The following is a 24,597-nucleotide window of genomic DNA, read 5'->3' as shown; positions in this document are numbered from 1 at the left end:
TTGGCAAAATAAATTAGTGGAGTTGGGGGTTAAAGTTAAAACTTTAAAATTGTGTATAATAATGCCCTAACAATGATAAGGGTATTTTGGTAACTTTGATGTCTTTATTATTGAAAGGCCAAGGAAAAGAAGGTAATTGCACTTTTTTTTTCAAAACTATATGAGAGACCTTTGTTAGGGTCAAAAGACAAAGGTTGTTTATAAAATTGTTATAAGATTAGTTTTTTTTTAATAGTTTGATAAAAAATAATATGAAAGTCATAACAAACCAATAAAATTAATAAAAATTTAACAATAAGATTAAAAAAATAATACAAATTTATCTAGAGAATAAGAAAATGGCCAATCTCATAAAGCACAATTTTGATTGTGATCAGATAAAATAAACCTAATCCAAAAAATAATACTTGAATTTTTTTTATTATTTAAAAAAAATACTTGAATAGGAGTTAGATGAACACTATTTAATTGGAAATGTAATAGAACTCCATCTTCAATTTTGCTTATAAATAAGTACCCACATTTACTATTATTTTAGTGTCGTAGCTTGTGTTGTCAAAGACTTTGATTTGTTGCCACAACCCAACCCCAAATTAAATGAAGTGACTTCTTGGTGGGGTTTGTGCAATAGATCCCAGGCGATGATTTTCTATTTTAGCCACGAACTCTATAGAGTTCAAATTTGCCCCCACCAACTTGTGCCCAAAAAATGTCCCACAGCCTTAGAATTGGTCACATGTCCTCCCGCATGTGTGCGCCTAGAAGTGTCAATTGGACAAATTTGGTCCAATCCGATCTAGTCCAATGTGAGTCCATTTATAAATGGACTGGGCCTACTTCAGTCCAAATCCAATATAAACCAAATCCAGTCCAATCCATTAAAAATGTAAATGGATTGGGCCAGATCCAATTCAAATAGAATGAAATATCAAAAGTTATATAAAATCACTTTTAGCATTGAAAAAACACTTTTGTAAAACTACATTGATAAAAATATTTTCATGAATATGCTTTTACAAAAGCACTTTAAAGTACTTAGTGAAAGTACTTTTCGAAACTTCCATAGACTTTCGTAAAAGTACTTTCATAGAAGTGATTTTCTAAAAATGTATTCGTAAAAGTGTTTTTATAAAAGTACTTTTATAATTATGCTTTCGTAAAAGTACTTCCATAATTTTTTTTTATAAAAGTACTGTTGTAAAAAATACTTTCATAAAAGTGATTTTACGTTGTTTTCAGTTTTGATTATTTTGAAATTGGACAAAAGTTTGGTCTCATGATCGGATTATTGGAAAATTGGTTTAGGTCTACTGTTGTAAAACTTATTTATTGCTTGGTTATTAATATGTTGTCAGCCTATTCACCCTAGGTGATATTAATACAATATGAGTGATCTCTTCGTGAAGGATATGGAATCTACAACCCAATCGTGTAAAGGATTGTAACTTGCTTCATCAGCATCTACACCTATAAACAATTGAGGAAGAAGTAAATTAATGGCTAACACGTGGCACCATTCAAATTAGAAACCCTTTCACATGCCTATGCTTCTTCATTGCATGATACGAGTTACGACACTTCTCCAAGCATGTCTTCCTTTCGGTGTCTTTTTCCTTCTCTCTCTTTCCCCTCTTCCCTTTTTCTTTGAACCACTTTCTCTTCCCACTCTCCCTCTCTTCTCTACCTCTTTTCCCGTTTTGTCATTTTCCTCACTCTTGTCTCTCTTTCCACTCTCACTTTGTCTCTCCCTATCGTTTTCCCCTTCGGCGCCCCTTCATTCTAACCAACTTTGACCGAAACTTCACGAGCCGAGGGTTGTGGAGAGAGTTCTTGTGCTTCTGTCTCATCAAGGTTTTTTGCTGGAGAGGGTTTTTGAGGGTTGGGTGTTGCAGAGAGGGTTTTGGGGCTTCCATCTGCTGTTGGGGTGTTGCAGGAGAGGGTTTTCGAGGGTTGGGTGTTGCGGAATGCGGAGAGGGTTTTTGGGCTTCTGGCTGCTACTGTAGTTTTTGTTCACTGGTTGTTTGCCTGCTTCGGAGTTTTTTTGTTCACCGGTTGCTGGAGAAGGGGACTCTTCATGCATTGAATGTTGTGGGTCTCTGTCATCTACTCTTTATCCCTAATGTGCAATGTAATGATATGACCTCATGCTCACCATTCTTCTCAATCATCTCGGTCTCTCTAAAAGCTTGAGCCTTGATCAGTGAGTAGGGGGTGAGAGCGAAGTGGTAAAAACAAAACGTATGGGTGGCTATCGTGGTTCTAGTGAGTGGTGGCTCTGCTTCTGCCGTTCCTCCCTATTTTTGCCAGTTGAGGTATGGGTGGTTTTGGATTTCAATCTCATAAGAGATTAAATCCAATGGGTTTGATTGGTCAATTACATGAGAAATTGCACCTGTACACTTGTTAAAAAAAATAAAATAAAATAAGTTTTTCTCTTACAAAAACCCAGTTTTGAATTTGTCCCACATTGGAATTAGTAGAGGAGAGTATGGGGATTCGATACCGCGCAACGCGCACGCACGCATGTGCGTGCGTGTGTGTGGCACAATGAGGCGCTTTAGAGGCGCATTTTGCTCGCACCCGTGTGGCTTGCAATGGGCGGCTCTGGTTTTGATACGTTGATGACCGTTTATCACCATTGATGAGATCAACGGTCACGATTCGATCGAGTGTGATCAAGAGGCACAATTCAAAGTTAACAGTCACCAACTGTTAATAACTTTTTAAACAATCACAATGGTTGAAATTGTGACTGTTCAAGGTGCCTTCTCTAAACCAGCACCTACCTTTTCCTCATACCTCTTCACAAGTTATTTAAGGAGCATGAATCAGACTCAAGAAACACAATTTCAAAATTCACTATCTCTCTCTCTCTCAGTCCGGCCTGCTACAGTCTCACAGAAGGTTTCTTTGGAGACTCTTCAACTTTGCTGGTTGCAGATTCTCGCCCAAGGCTCTGTTGTATCCTAGGAATGAATTTGCCTGTAACCCAACAGCAAACTCAGTAAAACTGAGTGGGGGCAAATAACGTTCTAAAGATAATGTCTTCAGACGCGCCTCAGAGCTTCTCCTCCTAAATTACAGTGACCCCATCTTCCCCAACAGGTGGATCCCATGTGAGATTGTGGGTCTCTACCATCTACTCTTTGTCCCTAATGCAATGCTCTGACCCCACACTCACCATTCTTCTGCTGCTCTCTAATTATCTTATTAGTGCAACTCGAGTTGCTCAGTCTCAACTCTTCAATCCCTTGACTTAGCCCAATCAATCGATTTTTATTTTGATTTACTTAATTTATTGACTCCCCAATGATCCGATGGATTTCTGTTGTTTAGTATTCATAAACCCTTGAAACCAACCAACTATCCTTGTTTTTTGGTTTAGACGCCTTGACAGCGACCTCCAAACTGCAATCCAGCAATACTGTATAGCATGGACCTCACTGATCATCATTTACAAATTGTTTATTTGTTCATTTTTTTTAATTTATTTTGTAATATCTAAATTTAGTATATTCTTCTACAATTGCTATAATTATGTATGTTCTTCCGCACTTGTTGTAATTATGCATGTTCTTGTAGACTTCTTTTAGATGGATCAATGGTGCGTTGAACTAATTAAAAAGATTTTCCTGCTTTTTACATGTTATTTTCTTGTTAATTTTTAAGTCCTCTTGTTTTAATTAGGTATATTCTTCTACTCTTGCCGTAATGAGTCATTGCAACTTTCAAAGTGCAATTATTACAGCTGTTTAGTTTTCCTTTTTAGGTTAATACTTGGTTCTTTATTTATTTTTTTTCATTTCCTTGATTAGTCATGTAGACTGTATGTACTCTTGTTGCGACTGATGTTTTGCCCAATGACCACATGGAATGGTAATTGTTTGAGAATTTCTAGTGAAAAGAGAATAGCCAAATGAATATCAATGGACGTTTTGAGTCGTCTTCCTTCCAAATGAAAGAAAATTACCTATAGATTTTTCAAAGAAATAAGAATTGGGAAAGTTGATTTTTAGTTGTGTGAATCTATCGTTTTTTATCAAATGTCATTTCTTTCTTTTCTCTTTCCTTTAACAAAAAGCAACAACTCCACAAATTTCCTTTAGGTACATACTATGCTGTCAATCTTTTCCCTTATAAGTTGTTTTAATAATTTATTTTCCCTTATTGAGCAGGTTTTGGTTTTTATTGAAGATGGAAGATGATCAGTTGGGACAACTGCAAGTTTGAATCTCTATCCTGGCCTTAAACCACATACCACTAATCTTGTCCGTTTAAGAGCATGTCTGCTATACAAAGCGATTCAAATAGCTCACCGTGTTTTTGTAAAGAACGAGTTTTTTATTTTATTTTGTAAGAAGCATATGGGTCGGAACTTTACAACTTAATATTTATCTCTTTAAATTCATATGGGCATTGCTTATCACACCATTTCCAAATATTTAATTAATTTCTTTCAAATATTTAAATACTTATTGTAGTTTAATTTACGTGACAACATAATTTTAAGATTTATTTTTCTACACTCATTAGCCCCTTCAACGCAAGGGCCACCCTGCTACTATATATATATTAATAGGATTGGGGTGCTCTCTCCCTGCAGTAGAGCTGTCCACGGGTCAGGTTGGGTCGGTTTATTGTGATTTTTCCAACCAACCCGACCTGGTCGGGTTACTTGACATAGAAACCGAAATCGACCCAGTGTTAAGCAAAACTGACCTGGTCGTTTGATTCGGGTTGGGTCGGTTTCGGTCGGTTTCGGTTCTAAGTTCATCCCTGTGATAAAATCTTGCTAATTTTAAAAAGAGTCATAAATTGAACATCATTTCAGCCATTTCCTATGATAAAATTTAAATGAAAATTTAATAACAAAAGTTGTTCATTAATCACTATTCACTAATCCAAAGTTTCTTGCAACCATTCAAAAACTAGGTGGCCTAATGGGCTTTGGAACTTCATGTTTGAACTAAGTCGGTTTGGTTTGGGTCGATTTCGGTTTTCTTGTGTGAAAACTGAAACCGACTCGAATCATCGGTTTAGGATTTTGCACAACTCGAAACCGACCTGTGCTGATCAAAACCCGGCCGACTCAGGTTGGGTCGGTCCTAGTTGGTCGGGTTAGGCCTTCTTATGAACAGCCTTACCCTATAGGATGCGAGTACATTCCCACGCAAAAGAAACCCATTTTCTATTATATCTAATTATCTAATTACCTATTATATCTAATTATATAAATATTGTTAGATAATTAGATATATATATAATTATTTAATTATATAAATGAATAATAGTTATTATAAATATTGTTAATAACTAGATATCGAACCGCTTGAATGGTTTTTATCATTTTTTATTTTTTTAATTTCTTTAATTTTGTCAGAACGGGCCGACTGTTTGACCCAATAACCGAACCCCTAACTGGTTCGGTTTTCGGGTTGGTTTTAAAAAACATGATGTTATGTCATACGAGCGTGTGACTCATACGACCCGAAAATGGAACCGTTTTGGCCACCGGTTTTCGGGTTGACGGTTTGACCGTTTGGTTCGAACAGGTGGCCGTTTTGACAATAGAAGTTAAAAAAATAAAAAAAAAAACCAAAAACCATTGAACGGGTCAATGGGAAGAAGGTTTGACCACTCAGGTCAATAAGCCATTGACCGATTCAACAATTTTTGTCCAAGGATTGGGATTGGGGTAGAACGGAACTAGTTGCCTAGACGATTCCCAATTAAAAAAAAAAAACGGACAACCTATTCTAACAATAAAAATTACTGGCAAAAATTTGAGTGTGAGGCCCATTAAGTAGTACCATACGTGTTATGTCATTTGAGCGTGTGACTCATATGACTGGAAACGAAACCGTTATGGCCACCGGTTTTCAGGTTGACGGTTCCATTGTTCGGTTTGAACGGATGGCCTGTTCTGACAACAAAATAAAAAAAAAAACAACCAAAAACCATTAAATGGGTCAATGGTTCGACCGCCTGAGTCAATGGGTTATTGATCGATTCAATGATTTTTGGTTAGGGACTAAGATTAGGATAAAACAAAACCATTTGGCTAGATCGTTCCCAATTAAAAATAAATAAAAAACGACAAAAAAACTATTAAATGGGTCAACGGGTCAATGGTTTGACCACTCGGATCAATGGATCGTTGACCGATTCAATGGTTTTTGGCCAAAGACTGGGTCAACAGGTTGATGGTTCCGTTCCAGCCCCTATGGAGCAGGGCCCCTCTGCTAGCTTGTTCATTATTATGAATTGCCACCATGGGCGTTCTTGTAACTACTGATCTTATTACGTTAAGAGAATATAAATAACAAGCTAGTAGCCGGCTAGCCCTTTGTCTTTGGTTCTCAATCGAACCTCTCTCTCTTCTCTTCTCTTCTCTCGTATCTCTCTTAGGAAAGAACACATGGTATAAGAGCATTAATTCTTGGGCTCGATTTTTTTTTCTCATCTGAATCTCAGTCCTCCTTTTTTTTCTCTTTCTCTTGATCTCTTGGACATGGAAGACCAAGAATTCTAATCGGACTGATCAAAGTTCTTGTGGCTGTTGTTCTTTGGGTTCTTCCTTGGTCGTAACACCAAGGAAACCTTAATAGAAGAGGGGCAATGCTAGAATGACCCTCCCCTCATAGTTCGCTGTTGTGAAAAGTATTTTATGGGTTCTTTCTCTTGATCTCCGCACCTTTCGTACAAGTGTTGGATAGGGGTATGTGCCCCCTTTTTTCTCTATGGTCTCTGATGTGAAGAGCTATGAAGGTTGTGGTTTTGAGGTTTACATCTCCATGTTGGACAGGGGTATGTGTTCCTTTTTTTTTAATCATGTGTTGTTGTCGAACTGTTAGTAGGCCTTGTTAATGACTCCCTGTGGCCGAATTATTGCTACTAATGGACTGTTTTCAATAGCTTGTTAGTAGAGTAGTTGTTGGACTGATTATTGGGCTATTCTAAGGGCCGACCTATTGTTGGACTGTTTCAGCAGCTTTTTTTTCTCTTTCCATAAGTGAAAATTCTTGGGAGTTTAGCATTTTGTTTGCATGGGATCTGGTTTGGTATATTTGTGACCATTTTTTGTCAATGGCAAATTATGATTCAACATCGTCTGGAGTTACACCAACTCGTAGTACAACTGGTATGGGGGTGAAAACATGATGTTTCCCATGCCAATTACCCCTTTAAATGGCCTGAACTGCTTGGAGTGGGCTAAAAGTGTGAAATTTTATGTAACAACAATGGGAAAAGCTGGTTACATAAATGGCAGAGTGAAAGAACCCAAATGTGAGACAATTGAACTTGATAGGTGGGACCAAGAAAACAATATGGTGATGTCTTGGCTCCTTGCATCCATGGAACCCGAAGTGAAGAAGAATTTTATGTGGGCAGACACCGCTAATGAAATTGGGAACATGCTAAAAGCACCTATTCTGAGCAAAGACATTATGCCAAAATTAACCAATTGCAAGCTGAATCCTCAACCTGTAAACAGGGAAATCGTGGTTTGTTTTCCTATTATTCGGCCCTTACTTCCGTATGAAAAGAATTTGATCACTATTAGGCTATAGAATGGAAACATGATAATGATGCTAAGGCCTATAAGAAGTTGGTTTCTCAGCAGTGGGTGTTTGCTTTCATATTGGGACTGAACCTTGCTTATAAACCCTTGAGAGTTTAGACCTTAGGAAGCAAAGAGTTGCCTTCAGTTCAAGAGGTATATGCCCTTGTTCAATTTGAAGAAAGTAGGCGGAGTGTGATGGTTACAACTGAGGGGGAGCAATGGGTAATAACAATATGGGGAAGAAAAGTGACTCTAAGAAGGTTGATGATAAAGACAAATTGTTTTGTACCCACTGTCGGCGCTCGTGACATACACATGACACGTGTTGAGAAATTCACGTGAAGCCCAAGTGGGCAGTGAAGAACCAAGAACAGGGTAAAGTGCAAGGTTAAAAGAAGTCGAATATAACACATAATGTAGCACTTGTGGCAACCCAAGATACTCAGATTGTTGGTACTACCATGACCATTTTTCTAGTTTTGACCCCAAGAGAGATATCATGAATTCCTTCAGAGGTCACTTGGAGTCATATGGTAATGCGGCTTCTGCATTCCATGTCACCACTACCACTGATTCCCCTTTGATCATTGACTTAGGGGTCTCTAACCACATGGCCGGTAAGCCAAATTTATTTCAGATTTATAGCCTTTTGTCAAGAAGGGATAAAGTGAGACTTGTAGATGGATCATTCCCCTCCATTGTAGGCCAATGATCAATATTCCTTCTCTAGGGCCTTAACCTAAATAGTGTGTTGCATGTTCCTCAACTTCTTATAAATTTGCTTTCAATCAGTAGCATCACAAACTCTTTAAACTGTAGTGTAACCTTTTTTCCTGGTTCATGTATTTTTCAAGATCCAACTTTTGAAAGGATGATTGGTAGAGGAAGCCTAATGGATGGTGTCTATATTCTCGACAACAAAGCTGGTTTTTCGGTGTTGTCATCAGAGTCATATAGTTAGTCAAATAAGAGTCATTTTTTGTGACATAGTCGGGTAAGTCATGTTTCTTTTGAAATAGTAAAGTCTTTGTTTTCATTTTTATTTAAGTTATGTTCAGTGTCTGATTTTCAAAGTCAAACATGTTAGTTGAGTAAACAATGTATACCAACTTTTCATTCAATTAATAAAAGATCCAACTTTCCTTTTCATATTGATCAATGATTTCTATAATCTCTAAGGTCGAGTATAAGTACTTTATCACTTTGATCGATGATTTCTCTCGCTATACATGGGTATTCCCGATGCGTAGTAGAGATGAAGTTCCAAAGATCGTGCAAGACTTCTAGTGGATGGTGTTTACGCAGTTCCATGTTGAAACACAGATCTTTCAATCAGATAATGCTAAGGAATACTTCAATGGTGAGTTTAATGAGTTATTTGCCTCCCATAGTTCTATTCATAAGAGCTTATGCGCAAGAACACCGCAACAAAATGGTATTGCTGAAAGAAAAAATAGACACCTTCTTGAGGTAGCTCGAGGGGTGATGTTACACATGAATATTCTAAAAAGGTTTTGGATGGATGCTATACGTGCAATTGCTTATGTCATCAACCGCATGCCCTCAGAGTGCTGAACTACATGGCCCCTCATCAGTTGTTGTTCCCTCAGTCCCCTCTATTTTTCATTCCCATGAGAGTCTTTGGTTGTTGTGCTTCTATCCATGATTTCTCCGTCTCGGGGAAAGACCCTTGGTCCATTCCTTGTATCTTTGTAGGGTATCCCTCCTCCCAAAAGGGGTATCAGTGCTTTGATCCCGTTAGTCATAAATTTTTTGTCCCTATGGATGTGCCATTCTTTGAGTCTGAACCGTTATTCCCTACTTCTCCCCAGGGTGAGAGTAGTGTAGAAAAGGTGAAGTAGGTTCAAGTCCACCAAGTATCTCTTCCTTCTATTACGGACCTGGCCCCCTTTCATGTCTTCCAATGTACACGCCGTATATATTAGCAATGTGATAGAGATGTGAAACTACTAAACACTGAGCATCCGATGCCGTCAAACTCCTAGGAGGTAAGTTCAAACCCTGCTATACCTATTGACACCCCTGCTCCTACTATGGATGTCCTTGACATTCCTATTGCTCAAAGAATGGGAGTCAGGTCATGTACTACCAAACACCACATCACCCAGTATGTCTCCTATGATCACATTTCCCCCTCATATCGAGCCTTCCTATTTGTAGTTGATTGCATCTCTATACCCAAAAATGTTGTAGAAGCCTTAAAATACCTAAATGGATAGATGCTATGAAGGAGGAGATTAATGCCCTCCATAAAAATCAAACTTGGGACAGTTGAAAGGTATAAAACACAAGGGGGAAAGACCCAGTGGGGTGTAAATGGGTATTTACAGTTAAACACAAGGTGGATGGGACAGTTAAAAGTTATAAAACAATATCAGTAGCCAAGGGGTACACTAAAGTGTATGGAGTTAACTATGATGAGAAATTTGCTCTAATAGGTAAGATGAATTCAATTCGAGTTCTTCTATCATTGGCTGCTAATCTTGATTGGGAATTGCATCAACTAGACATTAAGAATGTATTTTTAAATGGTGACATAGAGGAAGAGGTATACATAGTTCAACCCCTAGGATTCTGTGCCAAGGGAAGTTATAATAAGGTGTGTAAGCTAAGAACACTCTCTATGGTTTGAAACAATCTCCCAAGGCTTGGTGGCGTGCTGTCGTAGGCATCCAAAAATAAAACCTATACTCGTGAGAATAAAATGTAGTAGTGTGAGTAGTGATCGTTCCCACAGAGAGTATCTAATTTGAATTATGTGCTATGTGAATCAAAAATGGAGGGGGGGGGGTGCAACGAAAACCAGATTTGAAAGAAAGAAAATCATAATTAAAAAGAACAAAATTTAAATGGGAAGCAAGGCAATTTAGAGTGCTAAATCTAACCAAAAGAATGAATCTTGGTATATGATAACATCCACCATCAGAATTTCACTATTGCTCATCGATTCAAAGATAAATCAATTCAGATTTCGAATATTCATCGTAAGAATTGATTTTCTGCATCTCTCTATCATAGTTAATCGGAAAACAAGTGATCCTCTTAACCCTTACTACTGAACAACCCCTAAATAAGCATTAATGATTTAATCTAACAATAGCATTAAGCATTAGAGATTGATGAAGCTAAACAACACAAGCACGACTGGTTGCATTTAATTCAGTCGAGTGTCCTTCCTAGGATCCAACAATTTCTAACGCAGCAAATCATTAAACCCTAGTTGCTTCGCAAATTAGAGGAACCAAATAATTATGGATTTGATATCTAATAAAACAATAGATTGTAATGAATAATAAACTAGTAGGCCTTCCTAGCAATCAAACAAAACAACCATAGATATAAACATATACGAACATTTGATATCCAAAGCATGAATTAAACAATAAAACCAAATTAGATCTCATAGTTTGGTGGATTCTGAGGCTTCTGCTTCATTTGACCAAGTACAAGAGTTTAGCCACACATGGTCATGGTGAAAACTCCAAGAAAATCAAAGAATGAAGAAGAGAGGCGGAGAGTAGAGAAGATAAGAGAAGAGAAGAGAGGTTCGACTGCTTCCAATCGGCTTGCACTCTCTCTAGGTTTTTCTCCTCTTATCTACTTCCCCCAAGTGAAGCCTACAAAATCTCTTAAAATTCCTCTAGGTCAATCTACAAGTCTTACTTATCTAGAAAAGACTCAAAAATAAGATAAAACAAAGTTATTGTGTGAATGGGAGAGTGGTGAAATCGCGGATGAAAGCTTCAATGCTAAGGAATGTCTTCAACACGTCACCAATGCAGTTGTGGATAATTTGGGCCCGATTTTGACCTTGGTGCAATCTGAATCTATCAAAACTCAAAACAGGAAAGTTGTATAGCTTTTCCTTATATTTTCAACGCATCATAAATCATCTCAATCAGAGTCCGGATGAGAGAGTTATGCTCAATCTACCACACGGCGCTGAAACTGTGTAAAATGACCTGATTAGCCTTGTTTCTCACCTTACGCATCTTTTCGTGCATTAAACCAAAATATAAGAATTATGAGTGCATTTGGGCATAAAATAAACATAAAAGGCTAATTATTAAGGGAGAAAAATATGATATTTTTCATTCTCATCACTTGGTTCAGTAAGTTTCATATGGCAGTTCAACAAGTAGGGTTCAAGTAATGTCAATCCGATCACACACTCTTTGTGAAGAGATGCCAGGAATAGGTTGTTGTTTTGATAGTGTATGTGGATGATATCATCATCATAGGAAATTGGAGTTCAGAAATATGATAGTTGAAACAATTCCTTGCATCTAAATTTGAAGTGAAAGATCTAGGTCTTCTAAAGTATTTTCTTAGAATTGAAATTGCCTGTTTTAAAAGGGGTATCTTCATTTCTCAAAGGAAGTATACTATTGATCTGTTAAAAGACATATACAAATTAGGTGCAAGACCAATAAATATTCTATGGATGTTGATCATAAATTGGGTAACTGTGATGGTGAACCTCTAGAAGATGTAAAACAGTTCCAAAGGTTAGTGGGAAAGTTAATTTATTTGTCTATGACTCATCCAGACATTGTTTATTCAGTTGGTGTTTTGAGACAATTCATGCACTCTCCTAAGAAACCTCATTTGGAGGCAGAAGAGAGGTCTTAGATACTTGAAAAAAATATCAGGAATATGTCTATTATTCAGTAAGCATAATCATTTAAAAGTGGAAGTCTTTACAAATGCTGATTGGGCATGTGCTATGGATGACAAAAAGTTCACAAGTGGGTATTGCACATTTGTGAGAGAAAACATAGTGACCTGGAAAAGCAAGAAACAAAGTGTGGTAGCAAGGTTAAGTGCTGAAGAGGAGTATAGAACTATGGCACATGGGGTGGCTGAAGTTCTTTGGCCAAAAATATCTTCTATGGGAGTTTGGAGTTGCGATTCATAATCCCACATCTCTTTACTGTGACAATAAGACAGTCATTAACATCGCCAACAATTCTGTTCTACATGAGAGGACCAAGCACATTGAAGTGGACAAATACTTCATAAGGGAAAAATTAGAAAAAAGGGAAATTTGCATCCCTTATGTCAACTCCAATGAACAATTTGCTGATATCCTCACAAAAAGACTTCCATATTCGTGGCACAATGAGTTGTGTGACAAGTTGGGCATGATAGACATATACAACCCAACTTGAAGGGGAGTGTTGTGAAACTTATTTATTGGTTTGTTGTTAGTATGCTGTTAGCCTAATCAACCTAGGTGCAAGGTTCAAAGTATCGTTACGTATCGACCGATACGTATTGTTTCGAGACCCCTTTGACATGCCCCTACAGTGGGTGTATAAGGGATTTGATTGGTTCAGGGGATGGAGGGGTCCTAGACTGGCTCCCTTGAACCAGTTTTGAAAAAAAAACTAAAAAAAATGTATCAAAATGCATGATACGCCTCTATCAGTGTATCGATATTTTGAACCTTGCCTACGTGTTGTCAGCTAGTTTTCTTTTTCTTCTTTTTGTTATTTGTTCATTATTATGAATTGCCATAAAGGGCATTCTTATAATTATTGATCTTATTATGTTAAGAGAATATAAATAACAAGCTAGTAGCTGGCCGACCCTTTGTTTTTAGTTTTCAATGGAACCTCTCTTTCTTCTCTTCTCTCTCTCTCAGGAAAGAATGCACAAACCAATAAGAAAATGGACCAATTTATTTTGGATTGGCCCAATCCAATAATTATAAAGGACCGTCCAAATCCGGTTTGATGAGGTTTGGATCAGATTGGATCCAAACCAAAACTAGTCGATTGACACCTCTAATGCGCCTCATTCTCATGGGAAACTAACGGAACGGTTGTTACTTCATCCTGTTAGCTCCCATTTCACCCAAAAACGAGTTTCAATCCCCTCTTTCCCACTCATACTCGATCTCTCACTCCCCTGCCCTTTGAAACTCAGTCCGCCCAACCTTCTCCCCCGCTTGAGACTGCCAAGAAATCCGAAGGATAATAATTCCAGCAAGTACACCGGAGGTACGTACTCTCCGTCCCTCTCATCTCATATGCTCTTGAATATGTTTCTCCAAGTTTTTTTTTTAACTTATTATTATTATTTTTTGCAATGGAAAAAAACGTAGAAGGCAAGAATCGTCGGCAGATACAAGTATCCATTTTTTCTAAGACAAGATGCCCAAATTACCGATTTGTAATTACACTCTTAAAAAGACTAAGGTTGTATAATGCATGTTATGTACAAATTGCAAACCCAAAACAAAATACCAACAACCAATACCTTATAGAAGACTCAAGGAAAAATCAAGCAATTCAATCTGAGTATTCAGGCCTATAACCCTCGCAGAACACATTGTAAGATCAGATTGGAAAATAGAATGTACTAAAACATTCTAAATCACAGCTTTGAGGTGCAGATCTTGCAATGGCCTTTCGTAAAGAAAAGGGTTGGAAAGGTTTGGGAGACATGGACAATGAACTGAAGAGATAAGACAAAACCTTTCCAGACAATTGGATGGTGAAGATGGGCTGGAATTTCCTAGGACATAAGTTTTTACAAGTAGACATGAACAAGTTTCATCTTGACAACCGCCACCACTATTCTATACTTCTATATGAATTGGCATTGGCTCAACAACACCAGGTTCACCATACTGGTCTGGTGAACATATTTTAGCTTGAGGTTGTTCTGTTTTATCACCTTTTACATGGGACTGGACAGTCGACCTAGTGTTGTATTTAGAACTCCCCAGGGACTTGGAAAAATCAAGTTGCTTATACCATAAACCAATCATCAATTGAATTCTCTGTGACTGTTAGAATTGGCATTGGCTCAACACCACCAGATTCACCATACTAGTCTAGTGAACATATTTTAGCTTGAGGTTCTTCTGTTTTATCACCTTTTGCATGGGATTGGACAGTCGATCTAGTGTTGTATTTAGAACTCCCTGGGGACTTTGAAAAATCAAGCTGCCTAAACCATAAACCAATCATTAGTTGAATGCTCTGTGACCATTAGACCTGTTTCAATCTGAAACCAACATATTTATTACCTCATAGAAGGCTCACTTCCCAAGTTACTACTCTTTAAGTCCTGTAGCAAGTCATTGAAATCTCCAAGTAGAAAATCCATTTCAGAGATTTTATGTGGGTGCAGATCACCTTCTTTGGTTTGATTTAAGAAATCTTAAAGTTCCTGACTCCTGAGTATTAGAGCTTGACAGCATTAGAAGATATTCTAATAGCTTTGAATTATCTATAATGAAAATTTAAGAAACTAAGTTTATTCTCACCTTCTAAGCATTTTCAAGACTCTGGTTGGTGTTCCAACTTTCAATGCAAGTGACCTGAGTAGTTCTTAGTCTCTTCAAAAATTGTCTACAGATACATTATGTTGATAATTTGAACGTGAAGTTATATATTGTAAGCATATGATAAAAAAGTATCGGTTTTTTTTTCGTTGCAAACTAGGTAACCACCCAACTGAAAAAATTCAATTGTGAAATATAAAGAAATATAAAGAGGGAGAAAACCACACATGTATTTCCCTTCTGCATTTTTGTTCCACTGCAAAAAAGGTTAAAAAAACATCAGAGAAAAAGATTCGATAGTAGATGAGATGAGAGGGATGGAGATTATGTACCTCAGGTGTATTTGCCGGAACAATCGTCTCTTGGATTTCTTGGCATCTCAAGCAAGGGAGGAGGTGGGGCAGATTGAGTTGAGAGATTGCGTTTGAGCAGGAAAGAGGGGAGTGAAACCCATTTTTGGGTGAAAATGTGAAATGGGAGCTAATGGGATGGCCGTTAGTGTATGAGAGGGCACGCAGCCGATTCTAACTTCTAAGGCTGTGGGACGTTTTTGGGGCGCAAGTTGGTGGGGGCAGATTCGAACTCGAACTCTATAAATAAAGGGAGAATGGAGATGGGATCTGCTCCTCACAAATGGGGCGTCTCACATGCGCATCCACCGTGCATTGAGAACATCTAATGTGAATAATAATTAATAAGTATGTAAGATGTTCCACCATTCAACCCATGGTCAAAATTTTTAAGCACAAAGCACTGTTGGAATTGGTGCCAACTCGGTAGGCCCAAAGTACAAATACGAAAGATGTTGTCAATGTGAGGCTAGCATGTACTGTGAGGTCTTGTGAGGCGCGCTCTATAAAGAGCAGATCCGGACTGTTGCACACTACCCGTTGAATCATTCCCTGCTGGATCTGCTGGATCTGCTCCATACACCGAGCGCCTTATATCGACCTCAGGTAAATCCCATCGTGTATTGGGAGCATCTCTCGTACTAGAGATGTTTCCGATGCACGGTGGATGTGCATGTGAGGCGCAGATCCCGTCTCTCCTATGAGGTCGCCCTCTCAGGAGCAGATCCCAATTCGTTTTTTTGGGTGGACTGATATCGTGGCATGATGGCATGATGCTGTTGACTCTGGGCGGGAAATTCCTGTTTTCCCGTGGACAATGAGGCAGCGAAAATTTCCCCATTCGCAAGCAAGCGAGTGGTCCTGCGACACCTGCACAATCCCGCAATTCAATCCCATCCTATCCGCGCGGTACACGGGCCTGGTAATCGAACCTCCGTCCTTTATCGCGTCTCCACTCTCCAGTCTCCAGTTGAAGGAGAAGTCGAAGAAGTATGCCACTCGCATCGGCAACACCCACCGCATGTTTTAGCCGCTGCAGCGCTTCAAGTGAGACAGTGCTTCCTTCATCGGCTTTCAAAATACCTAAAATCCCTCGGTTGGGACCTCCATTCTGGCCATGGGAGAAGGTATGGTGTGTCTGTAGGCGCAATTTAACACTTCAGGAACTTGCTTAACTATGCTGTGTAGCAGAAAAAAAAATGATCACGCAGTTACTCAAGCGCTGCTTCTTTCGGCAATCGTTGGCAGGTGAAGATGGGTCCACTGACTGTCTCTCCGATGGGATTCGGAACGTGGGCTTGGGGCAACCAGCTGCTATGGGGATATCAGGAGGCGATGGATGGTGATCTTCAGGATACGTTCAATCTGGCGGTCGAGAATGGGATCAATCTCTTTGACACGGCAGACTCATATGGGACTGGAAGATTAAACGGACAGAGCGAAAGGCTTCTTGGCAAGTTTATCCGCGAATTTCCGGGTCAGTTTCATCTCTCAAAGTTTACGTTAATTCAGTTCAATTAAACCACATAAGAAACTCTGGACATTGTTCTTTCTTCTCTATTTTTTCATTCAACATAAAGATCTGCATAAGTAAAACGGAGGATGGGAAGAAGTTATCCCTTTATCACCAGTGTCTATAACGTTGTTAATTTACCTTTTTGTTTTACAAAAGCAATTGTAGTATTCATTGAGGCAGGGGGATGTCTTCTTTGCATTCTCCCCTCTTCTGACTATATATAAACGTTAGGCAAAGTTTGGATATTTGTGTTAGTGACAAATCAATACATTTTGATCTAACTAAAGCTTTTGATGTATGAATCTATAGGACGAAAGCGAGTGCGTGATGACGTTGTGATTGCTACCAAGTTTGCGGCTTATCCTTGGCGCCTGACACCTGCTCAGTTTGTAAAAGCTTGCAAGTATGATGCTTATCCATTTTCTTGCTTCTGATTTACACGCTTTCAGTGCTCACTTTTATCCTATGTAAGGATGCTAATGCTTATTCTTTTTTTGGTAGACAGCCAATTTTTAGTCTTAGTAGCCCTCAATAGACCCACTCACAAAACTTCATCTTAATCCAACTCACTTCTTCAAATTTTCAAGTTGGTTCTTAGAGTTATCCAAGTACAATCAACTTTCAATTCAACTGTCGTTTTGCACCTCCATCGTAACCTGTATATCAATCTTAGTTTACCCAATTTTAGTTGTTTTTATTGGAGTATGTAAATAAAGTTTGATGCAGAAGCGCTTTCCAGGTCATCTTTGGATCGAATGCAAATTGAGAAAATTGGGATAGGACAATTACACTGGTCAACTGCAAATTATGCTCCTATACAAGAGTTGGCTCTCTGGGATGGTCTAGTTGCAATGTATGAGAAGGTTACTGTAATTCATTTTCAAGTAGTAGAACTATGCCATTAAAAAGGATCAGGGATACAATGTTTATTTGGTTAACCTTGCTTCAAAAACTTGAACTTATGAGAAGCTAGGGAGAAGGGATTTACAACTCATGGCGGTAAGGATCTTGCAGGGTTTAGTGCAAGCTGTTGGTATTAGCAATTACGGGCCAAAGCAGCTTGTGAAGATTCATGATTACCTCAAGTCTCGAGGTGTTCCCCTCTGCTCAGCTCAGGTAATTCATATGAATTTCTCTCTCTCTCTCTCTCTCTCTCTCTCTCTCTCTCTCTCTCTTTCTCTCTCTCTCTCTCTCACACACACACACACACAGAGGAGAAGGGTAAATGAGTGACAAGAAACTGAAATGTGCAACTGATGCATTCATGTTGGGAAAAATTCATAAAAAAACCATCATACAAGGATGTTGCTCCAAGCCTCCAACCCCAAACACAGTTCTTGGAAGAGGATCTTCCCTTTTATTCAACCTAGCGGACTAATTTGAATGAGATATTTAAATGTATGTTTAATTCTTATTTTTTCTTAATATTTGTCTCTGAGAACCCTTGTATTTTCCTGAAGCCTAGGTTCTCACAATACTTAATCACCTTCAACTATTAGATCCTAAGCTTTAGTTCTTAGCAGAGTTTATAATCATTTCTAGAGGGTGAAGTGCTTGGATTTTCTTGCTACACTTTCTTATATGCCAGGAAAACAATGGATAGCTGCTAAAAACCCTCAAAGGAAATTCATGTGGATCCACATTCCTGAAAGAACACCATGATTTTTCTTAATGGCACTTTGGGTACCAGTTAGAATTTCTAAATTGGAATTCAGTTTTATTTGTTGTATACATTGATTATCCAACTCCTGCCATTAAAAAAAGTGCTAACTAAAACCCAATGAAGCAATTTCACTATGATCTTGTCAATGGAACTTTGAGACTTTGAGTACCGGCTATAGCTACTATGTTCTATCTCGGAAGCTGTTTTACTTCTTTCTCCTAAAATGTCTCTTTGGACCTTGATGTTATTTATGTCCTGTGGAACTGTCAACTGTTGATCTATTACTGCAGCAGATTCACATTGTGTGTGATATCACATAATGCCTTAAAGATTGAGAATATTGATCTAAAACATATAAGACTAACTACAGGTGCAATTCTCTTTGCTGAGTATGGGGGCTGATCAAATGCAAATCAAGGATATATGTGACTCTCTTGGTATCCGCTTGATTTCTTATAGTCCTCTTGGGCTGGGAATGCTTACTGGCAAATATACATCTTCAAACCTTCCAAGTGGTCCACGGTACCAAAACTTCTCTATTTTTTTCCTGATCATGCTCTGAATAAATGGTCAAGATGTAACTGTGAAGTGCGAATTACCATTTATGACAATTATCTTTTATCTTATTTTCTTTTTCTTTCTATAGGGCTTTACTATTTAGCCAAATTCTTCCCGGTTTGGAGCCCTTGCTGACTGCATTGAGAGAAATTGCACAAAGGAGGGATAAAACTATACCACAAGTATTTCCTCTGACTCTCTTGATAGTACTTTCCATCAATAACTGGGATACTATTTGCCTAAATGCAACTAAATTTGCATGTCATGCAACCCAGCTTGTACTTTCTATATGCGTAAATGTGAGTATATATGTATGTCATATGTGCCAACTTGCGTTAGATTTGGTACCAAAGTCTTCAGTGTTAAAATGTTTAAATGCTTTTGGGTGGAAACACGAGAACAAAGTTTGAAACTTTAGTCAGCATAATTTCTTATGTCAAAAATTTATATATGAAAGGTAACACCTCTCTCTCTCTAATATGAGCTTGTTGGGGTCTCAATGTATAAATATTAGACTAAGATAGACAAACTAAGCTGCCCAATTAGAACTCATATGAATGATAGAAGGTACTCTTTATTTGTAATCATCTCATGGAGCATGTCGCAAGTTTGACTGGGATGCATTGAGCAGTTGTTTGGGGATTCAATCACTAACAAGATTACTCCAGTATGCTCTGGTGAAGGTTTTTCTTGCCTCTGGAGATCCAGATAATAGGATTTCTTTTTTTTTTTTTTGTAAAATAATAAAATAGTACTTTAAGACTCTTTCTGCATGGATTAAATAGCATTATTTTGTGTCTTGATCATGGATTGACCTAATTTTTTCTTTTAGTTAGGCTGGACATTTACATTTGTACGTTGGAAGATAAATTCCTATGTGCCCATACCATGTACTAAAATAAGCAGTTTGGTTGGCACTCATTATGTGCACTCTGGGATTGAAATCAAAGCAAATTAAACTTACAATGGACTGTATCATATCTTTGAGCAAAATGAAAAATTGAAAATATTCTGCTGAACTATTAAATTTGCATATAATAACAGAAATTCCTATTGAAACCCCAGAAAATTTACAGTATGCTGAATATTCCAAGCATGTGATCTGAGAAATGTTCCAATAAAAAAAAGTGATCTGAGAAATGTGGCAAGCCAAGAGTTGCTGAAAGGAGAACTTCTGTTCATTCTATTGCCAAATGCTCCAACCTAGGTGGCTTATACTTCATAGAAATTGATTTAGATGTTTGCTACTAGGGTTAGGTTATTAGGTTGGGAATGACTAGCAGAAGAAAATGCACTGTTGTTTCTGTTTTGCAATGCTTTTTCGTTGTAGGAGGGCAGATGTGCAAACTACAAAATTAAAATACCCACCCAAGGGTATGATAGAGAACTGTTGGTCATCATTTGAATGGTATAGATTCAAGAAGATGCCCAAATGAATATGCATCAAGAACCGGGATCAGGATTAGCTGACTGAGTGAATGCTTTGAACATGTTGCTAAGCATTTTCCCCCCTTCTTCCCTAGAAATTGATTTAGTATTGGTTTGTAGTTTGGGTTTGACTTTTTTTTTTTTTGCTTTATATTACTTTGTTTAGTTGTATAGGCTGGGAATGAGTTTGTTACCTGTTGAGTGCTCTCTGTGTCTTTGTTTTGAGAAGAACACGTGTGTTTAACATGCAGTATTCAGGGTAGTAATGATTCCCTTATTTGTGAAATTTGTTAAATCTTCAATACTCATTAAAAAAATTGTTAATTGGAAGACCAAGATAGTCTGTTGGCTTGTAATCAAATTCTTCAAACTCTGCAGGTTTTCCCAGGTGTTGAATATGCAACGACATGCTGAATAGTGTTAATTCACTTGTCTATGTTGTTAGAACTACTCTTTTAACCTAGGAGCTCAATGCTCTATTTAACATGACAGTGGCATCTTGGAGGAGATGGAAACATCTTGTTTTTATGGAGGAGAATTGATGATGCCAATAAGTTCATAGGAATTGTTTTATACACTAGGTAAATTAAATAATAAATAAACATTACACCAAAGAAAGCTGGAAGCTCTTTGTGGAAAAATTTCAAAGAAATTGCAGTCGGAAGTCTAAATTATTGTCACAGGTTGGTAGGGGGTGCTTATCAAAAGTGTTTTGTAGGCAATCCCTAATTATCATCTCTCACCTCTCTCATCCCGAAGGATTGCTCATCCAAGATTAATTCTCTTTGTCGTGACTTTTGGTGGCGTTGTCTAGAGAAAGAAAGCTATATGTACTTGAAGAGTTGGGGTTCCATCATGCGACATGAGGATGTGGGGGGCTTAGGCTTTCATGATGCTTTTGATATTAGTAGAGTCATGATCACGAAGCTCATCTAGAGGTTTCTAATGGAGAAGGATAGTCTTTGGGTGTAAGTTCTATCAGCTAAATATCTTAAGCATGATACCTCATTTTGGTCGATTAAAAGAGCTGTCAATTCTTCTGGGATGTGGGCTTCCATGTTACTTGGCAGACCTTTAAATATGAATTAACTAAAGTGGATTATTGGCAATGGCTGGCAGGTGAGTATCTAGGATGATCCATGGATAGATGGGTGGAATCTAGATGCTGTTCAAGATTTGGGGATATCATATAATGGTAAGGTAGCTACACTAATTGATACAAATACAAGGGACTGGAATGACTTTTTGATTTCTGCTATTTTCCCCCATCAATTAGATGCCTTCCTTCGTACTCCACTACCTTCATACGATGCCTCTATGGAGGATACTTTTAATCTTGTTTCTGTTCTCTAATGGGACTTTTGTCTTGGATTCAGCATTCCGGGTAATTCACCAGCACTCTCCTAGCTAATCTCGTTCTTATATTGCTTTTGGTAAATGGACTTGGAACCACTTTTGGAAATTCAAACATTTCAGTTTCGTGCACATTCATCTGGAAGTGCATTATTCTCTCTCTCTCTCTCTCTCTCTATGCCTATCAAATCTGAGTTATCTAAGAGGGGAGTTCATTTTGATTGTGCTTGTAATATGTCATTTGCATGAAAGAGACCATGGATCATTTGTTTTTCCATTGCCCGTTGGTGCAAAGACTTTGGTTCCTCTCTCCATTAAACCTGAGGTGGTTTTCTAATTGGTCATTGTTCAACTAGTTAACTTGTTGGAGTGAGATGGGTGATCCTAGAAGGAAGGATAATGTTTCGGTTTTTGCTAGATGCTCACTGGTTCTTTGGCAAATTTGTAAAGCTCGTTGTAATTTGCTCTTCAACATAGAACCTTTTGATATACTTGGCATAGCAAATAATCTACATTCACAATTTGTTGATTTTGGTGGTGGTTCATTCTGTGAGGATGGGGATCAAAGTACTGTCTTGGATGATAGATCTTCTTCTCCCCAACATTGGCCCTGCCCACTCTCTCTTCATATTAAAATTAATCTTGATGGAGCTACCTCCAACATCAAAGCAGGGGCTGGTCTGTTTGCCAGATACCATTATGGTGCTCTTATTGTGGCCCATCGTATTGCTTTTCTTCTCTGCTCTCTGAAGGAGATTGAAGCTTTGGCTTTAAAGGAAAGCAGTAAGTTAGCTCTCTCGATCTCCACCTTCATCATGTTAAATTTGAAGGAGATGCTCTATTGGTGATCAACTTCTTGTTGGTCTGAAAGCGCATCAAACAGCACATTGCTGACTGCAGGGCTCTTTTGAATAGTATCCCTCATTGTTCAGTGTGGTTTACGATAAGATAGGAAACCAGGTGGCTCATTTGTTGGCTAGGAAAGCCCTTTCTATCTCTTCCTTTTGTACCTGGTCATATGTTCCTGAGTTCTTGCATTGTGCAGTTCTCCGTGATTGTTCACTTCATGGTTTTTAAAACTGACCTGGAGACCAAACCGGTCAGGGGTCCGGTTACCGGGTTGAACGGTTGGTCTGTTTTGACAAAAAAATAAAAAAATAAAAAATGGTCAAAACCATTCGAACTGTTCGAATGGTTAACTGCCCGGTTCAGCGGTTTGCTGACCAAAATCAATGGTTTTTTGAGAAAATCCGGTTTTGGGGGGAAATGGAACCGGTCACCTGACCGGATCCCAGTTTTTCCGGTCCAACCGTTTGGCCTGGTCCGGTTTTGAAAACCATGGTTCACTTAGCAACATATATGAATGCTTGGCCTTTTCTGGCGCGTGTAGCAGCAGTAACACATAATTGATTGATTTGAAGTTATCATTAATGAAATAATTAGTAGAAGTAAGGCTAGGTAATCGGCAATAGAAGAGGCCCAAATCTGCCCAAAGTTATTGCACAGAAGTTGGCAAAGAAATTGGGTTGTATGATGACAAACCGCAGCTGAGATGAGGTGCTATCTAAAGAAGATAGCAAGCTCATAAACTGAAGAGTATCCTTATCCGGAATAAAGCATAGACCTAAAAGAATTGAAGAGACCCATTTTGGAACAAAAAAAAAAAAAGAAATTACATTGTGATTTGGATTGGATCTCAACAAAACAATACATCAATGAGAGGTTAGTTCTATAAGTTCAGTTTTCTTTTTTATTTTTTGTAGGGAAGTGAGCCAAAACTCATCTTTCTTGAAAAAGTAGAAGACAAGTCCCTTCATTAGGGATTAGAAAAGCCCTACTATGAAAAAAAGAAAGAGGGATGGAATCGACACATTGTTTCTTTTTTTTTCCGCAATTTTTTTTGAGTCATATGCATCCACATGTGCATGTACGGTTTCTAAAGGATACAATTTTGGCCTAATCAACCAACTTCATGGAGAAAGATTATTTTTCTTAGGCCAAGAGGACAGAAAGATGTGAGCCAATTTAGTTACTCTCTTCAACTCAATGGATTTCAACTTTGTTCCTACTATTGAAGCTGAATCTCTCTATGCTCTCTACCTTTTTCAATGGCTAGTGAGAATTAGAAATTCTAAAAGTGAGGTAGTTGTTAGGACCATCCTGTTGCTTGTATTTGCTGCTTTACAATCATGCTGGCAGTATTTTCGTGTAGTAATCTTTGAGCTCTCCTCCTTAGCTCAAATGTATGCAATCTTCATCGGCAGGTGGCAATAAACTGGTGCATATGCAAGGGCACCATTCCAATACCCGGTGTGAAGACAGTAAAACAAGCGGAGGAAAACTTGGGTGCTCTTGGTTGGCGTCTCAGTTCGGAGGAGGTGTCTCAGCTAGAATGCGCGGCGCAAGAGTCGCCACGAAAAATGATCCAGAACATTTTTCAGACCAGATGATTTTTTTTTTGGTTACATGTGATTTTAAACCAGATTAAAATTTCATTTCATACAGTGTTAACACTTGACAGCTTTGTCTATAACAGCATACCAAACCCATTGGACTTGCTTCTTGTCTTCCGCTGTTTGAACGCATGGATAAACTTGGGGGTAACCGTTAACGACTTAACGTGCTGTAGGTCTGAAGACATTTTAATTATTAGGTTATCTTTGGTACACTTCTCCAAAGAAATACTATTTGAAAAATGATTTCTGAGCAAAAGGTGATTTCTTTTGAGCAGAAAAAAAGTATTAGTTATAACAGGAGTGTATCCTATCGGTATCAGTCATAACCAGTACGGTATACACTATGACTTGGGTGTATTCTTCCAGTCATGTGTATAAAATGATTCAAACC

The 24,597-nt window shown here is 38.2% G+C and overlaps 1 protein-coding gene across 1 annotated transcript; it reads left to right on the top strand.

Annotated features, from left to right (window-relative positions):
• The first annotated feature begins 16,013 nt into the window (after positions 1 to 16,013).
• On the top strand, positions 16,014 to 24,308 carry PLR1 (NAD(P)-linked oxidoreductase superfamily protein). The gene is made up of 8 exons (XM_088979688.1): positions 16,014 to 16,359; positions 16,481 to 16,709; positions 17,058 to 17,151; positions 17,488 to 17,611; positions 17,763 to 17,864; positions 18,782 to 18,933; positions 19,058 to 19,151; positions 24,015 to 24,308. Exons 1-8 carry the CDS (start codon positions 16,225 to 16,227, stop codon positions 24,198 to 24,200), a joined length of 1,116 nt encoding a protein of 371 aa, XP_088835814.1. The 5' UTR covers positions 16,014 to 16,224; the 3' UTR covers positions 24,201 to 24,308.
• The last annotated feature ends 289 nt before the right edge of the window (positions 24,309 to 24,597 follow it).

This window comes from Nelumbo lutea, chromosome 3, assembly GCF_056320005.1.
Source record: "Nelumbo lutea isolate HS-2025 chromosome 3, American lotus-T2T, whole genome shotgun sequence".
Classification (NCBI taxonomy): Eukaryota; Viridiplantae; Streptophyta; class Magnoliopsida; order Proteales; family Nelumbonaceae; genus Nelumbo; species Nelumbo lutea.
The sequence above is the reverse complement of the archived record's forward strand: the minus strand, read 5'-3'. Positions and strand labels throughout refer to the sequence as shown.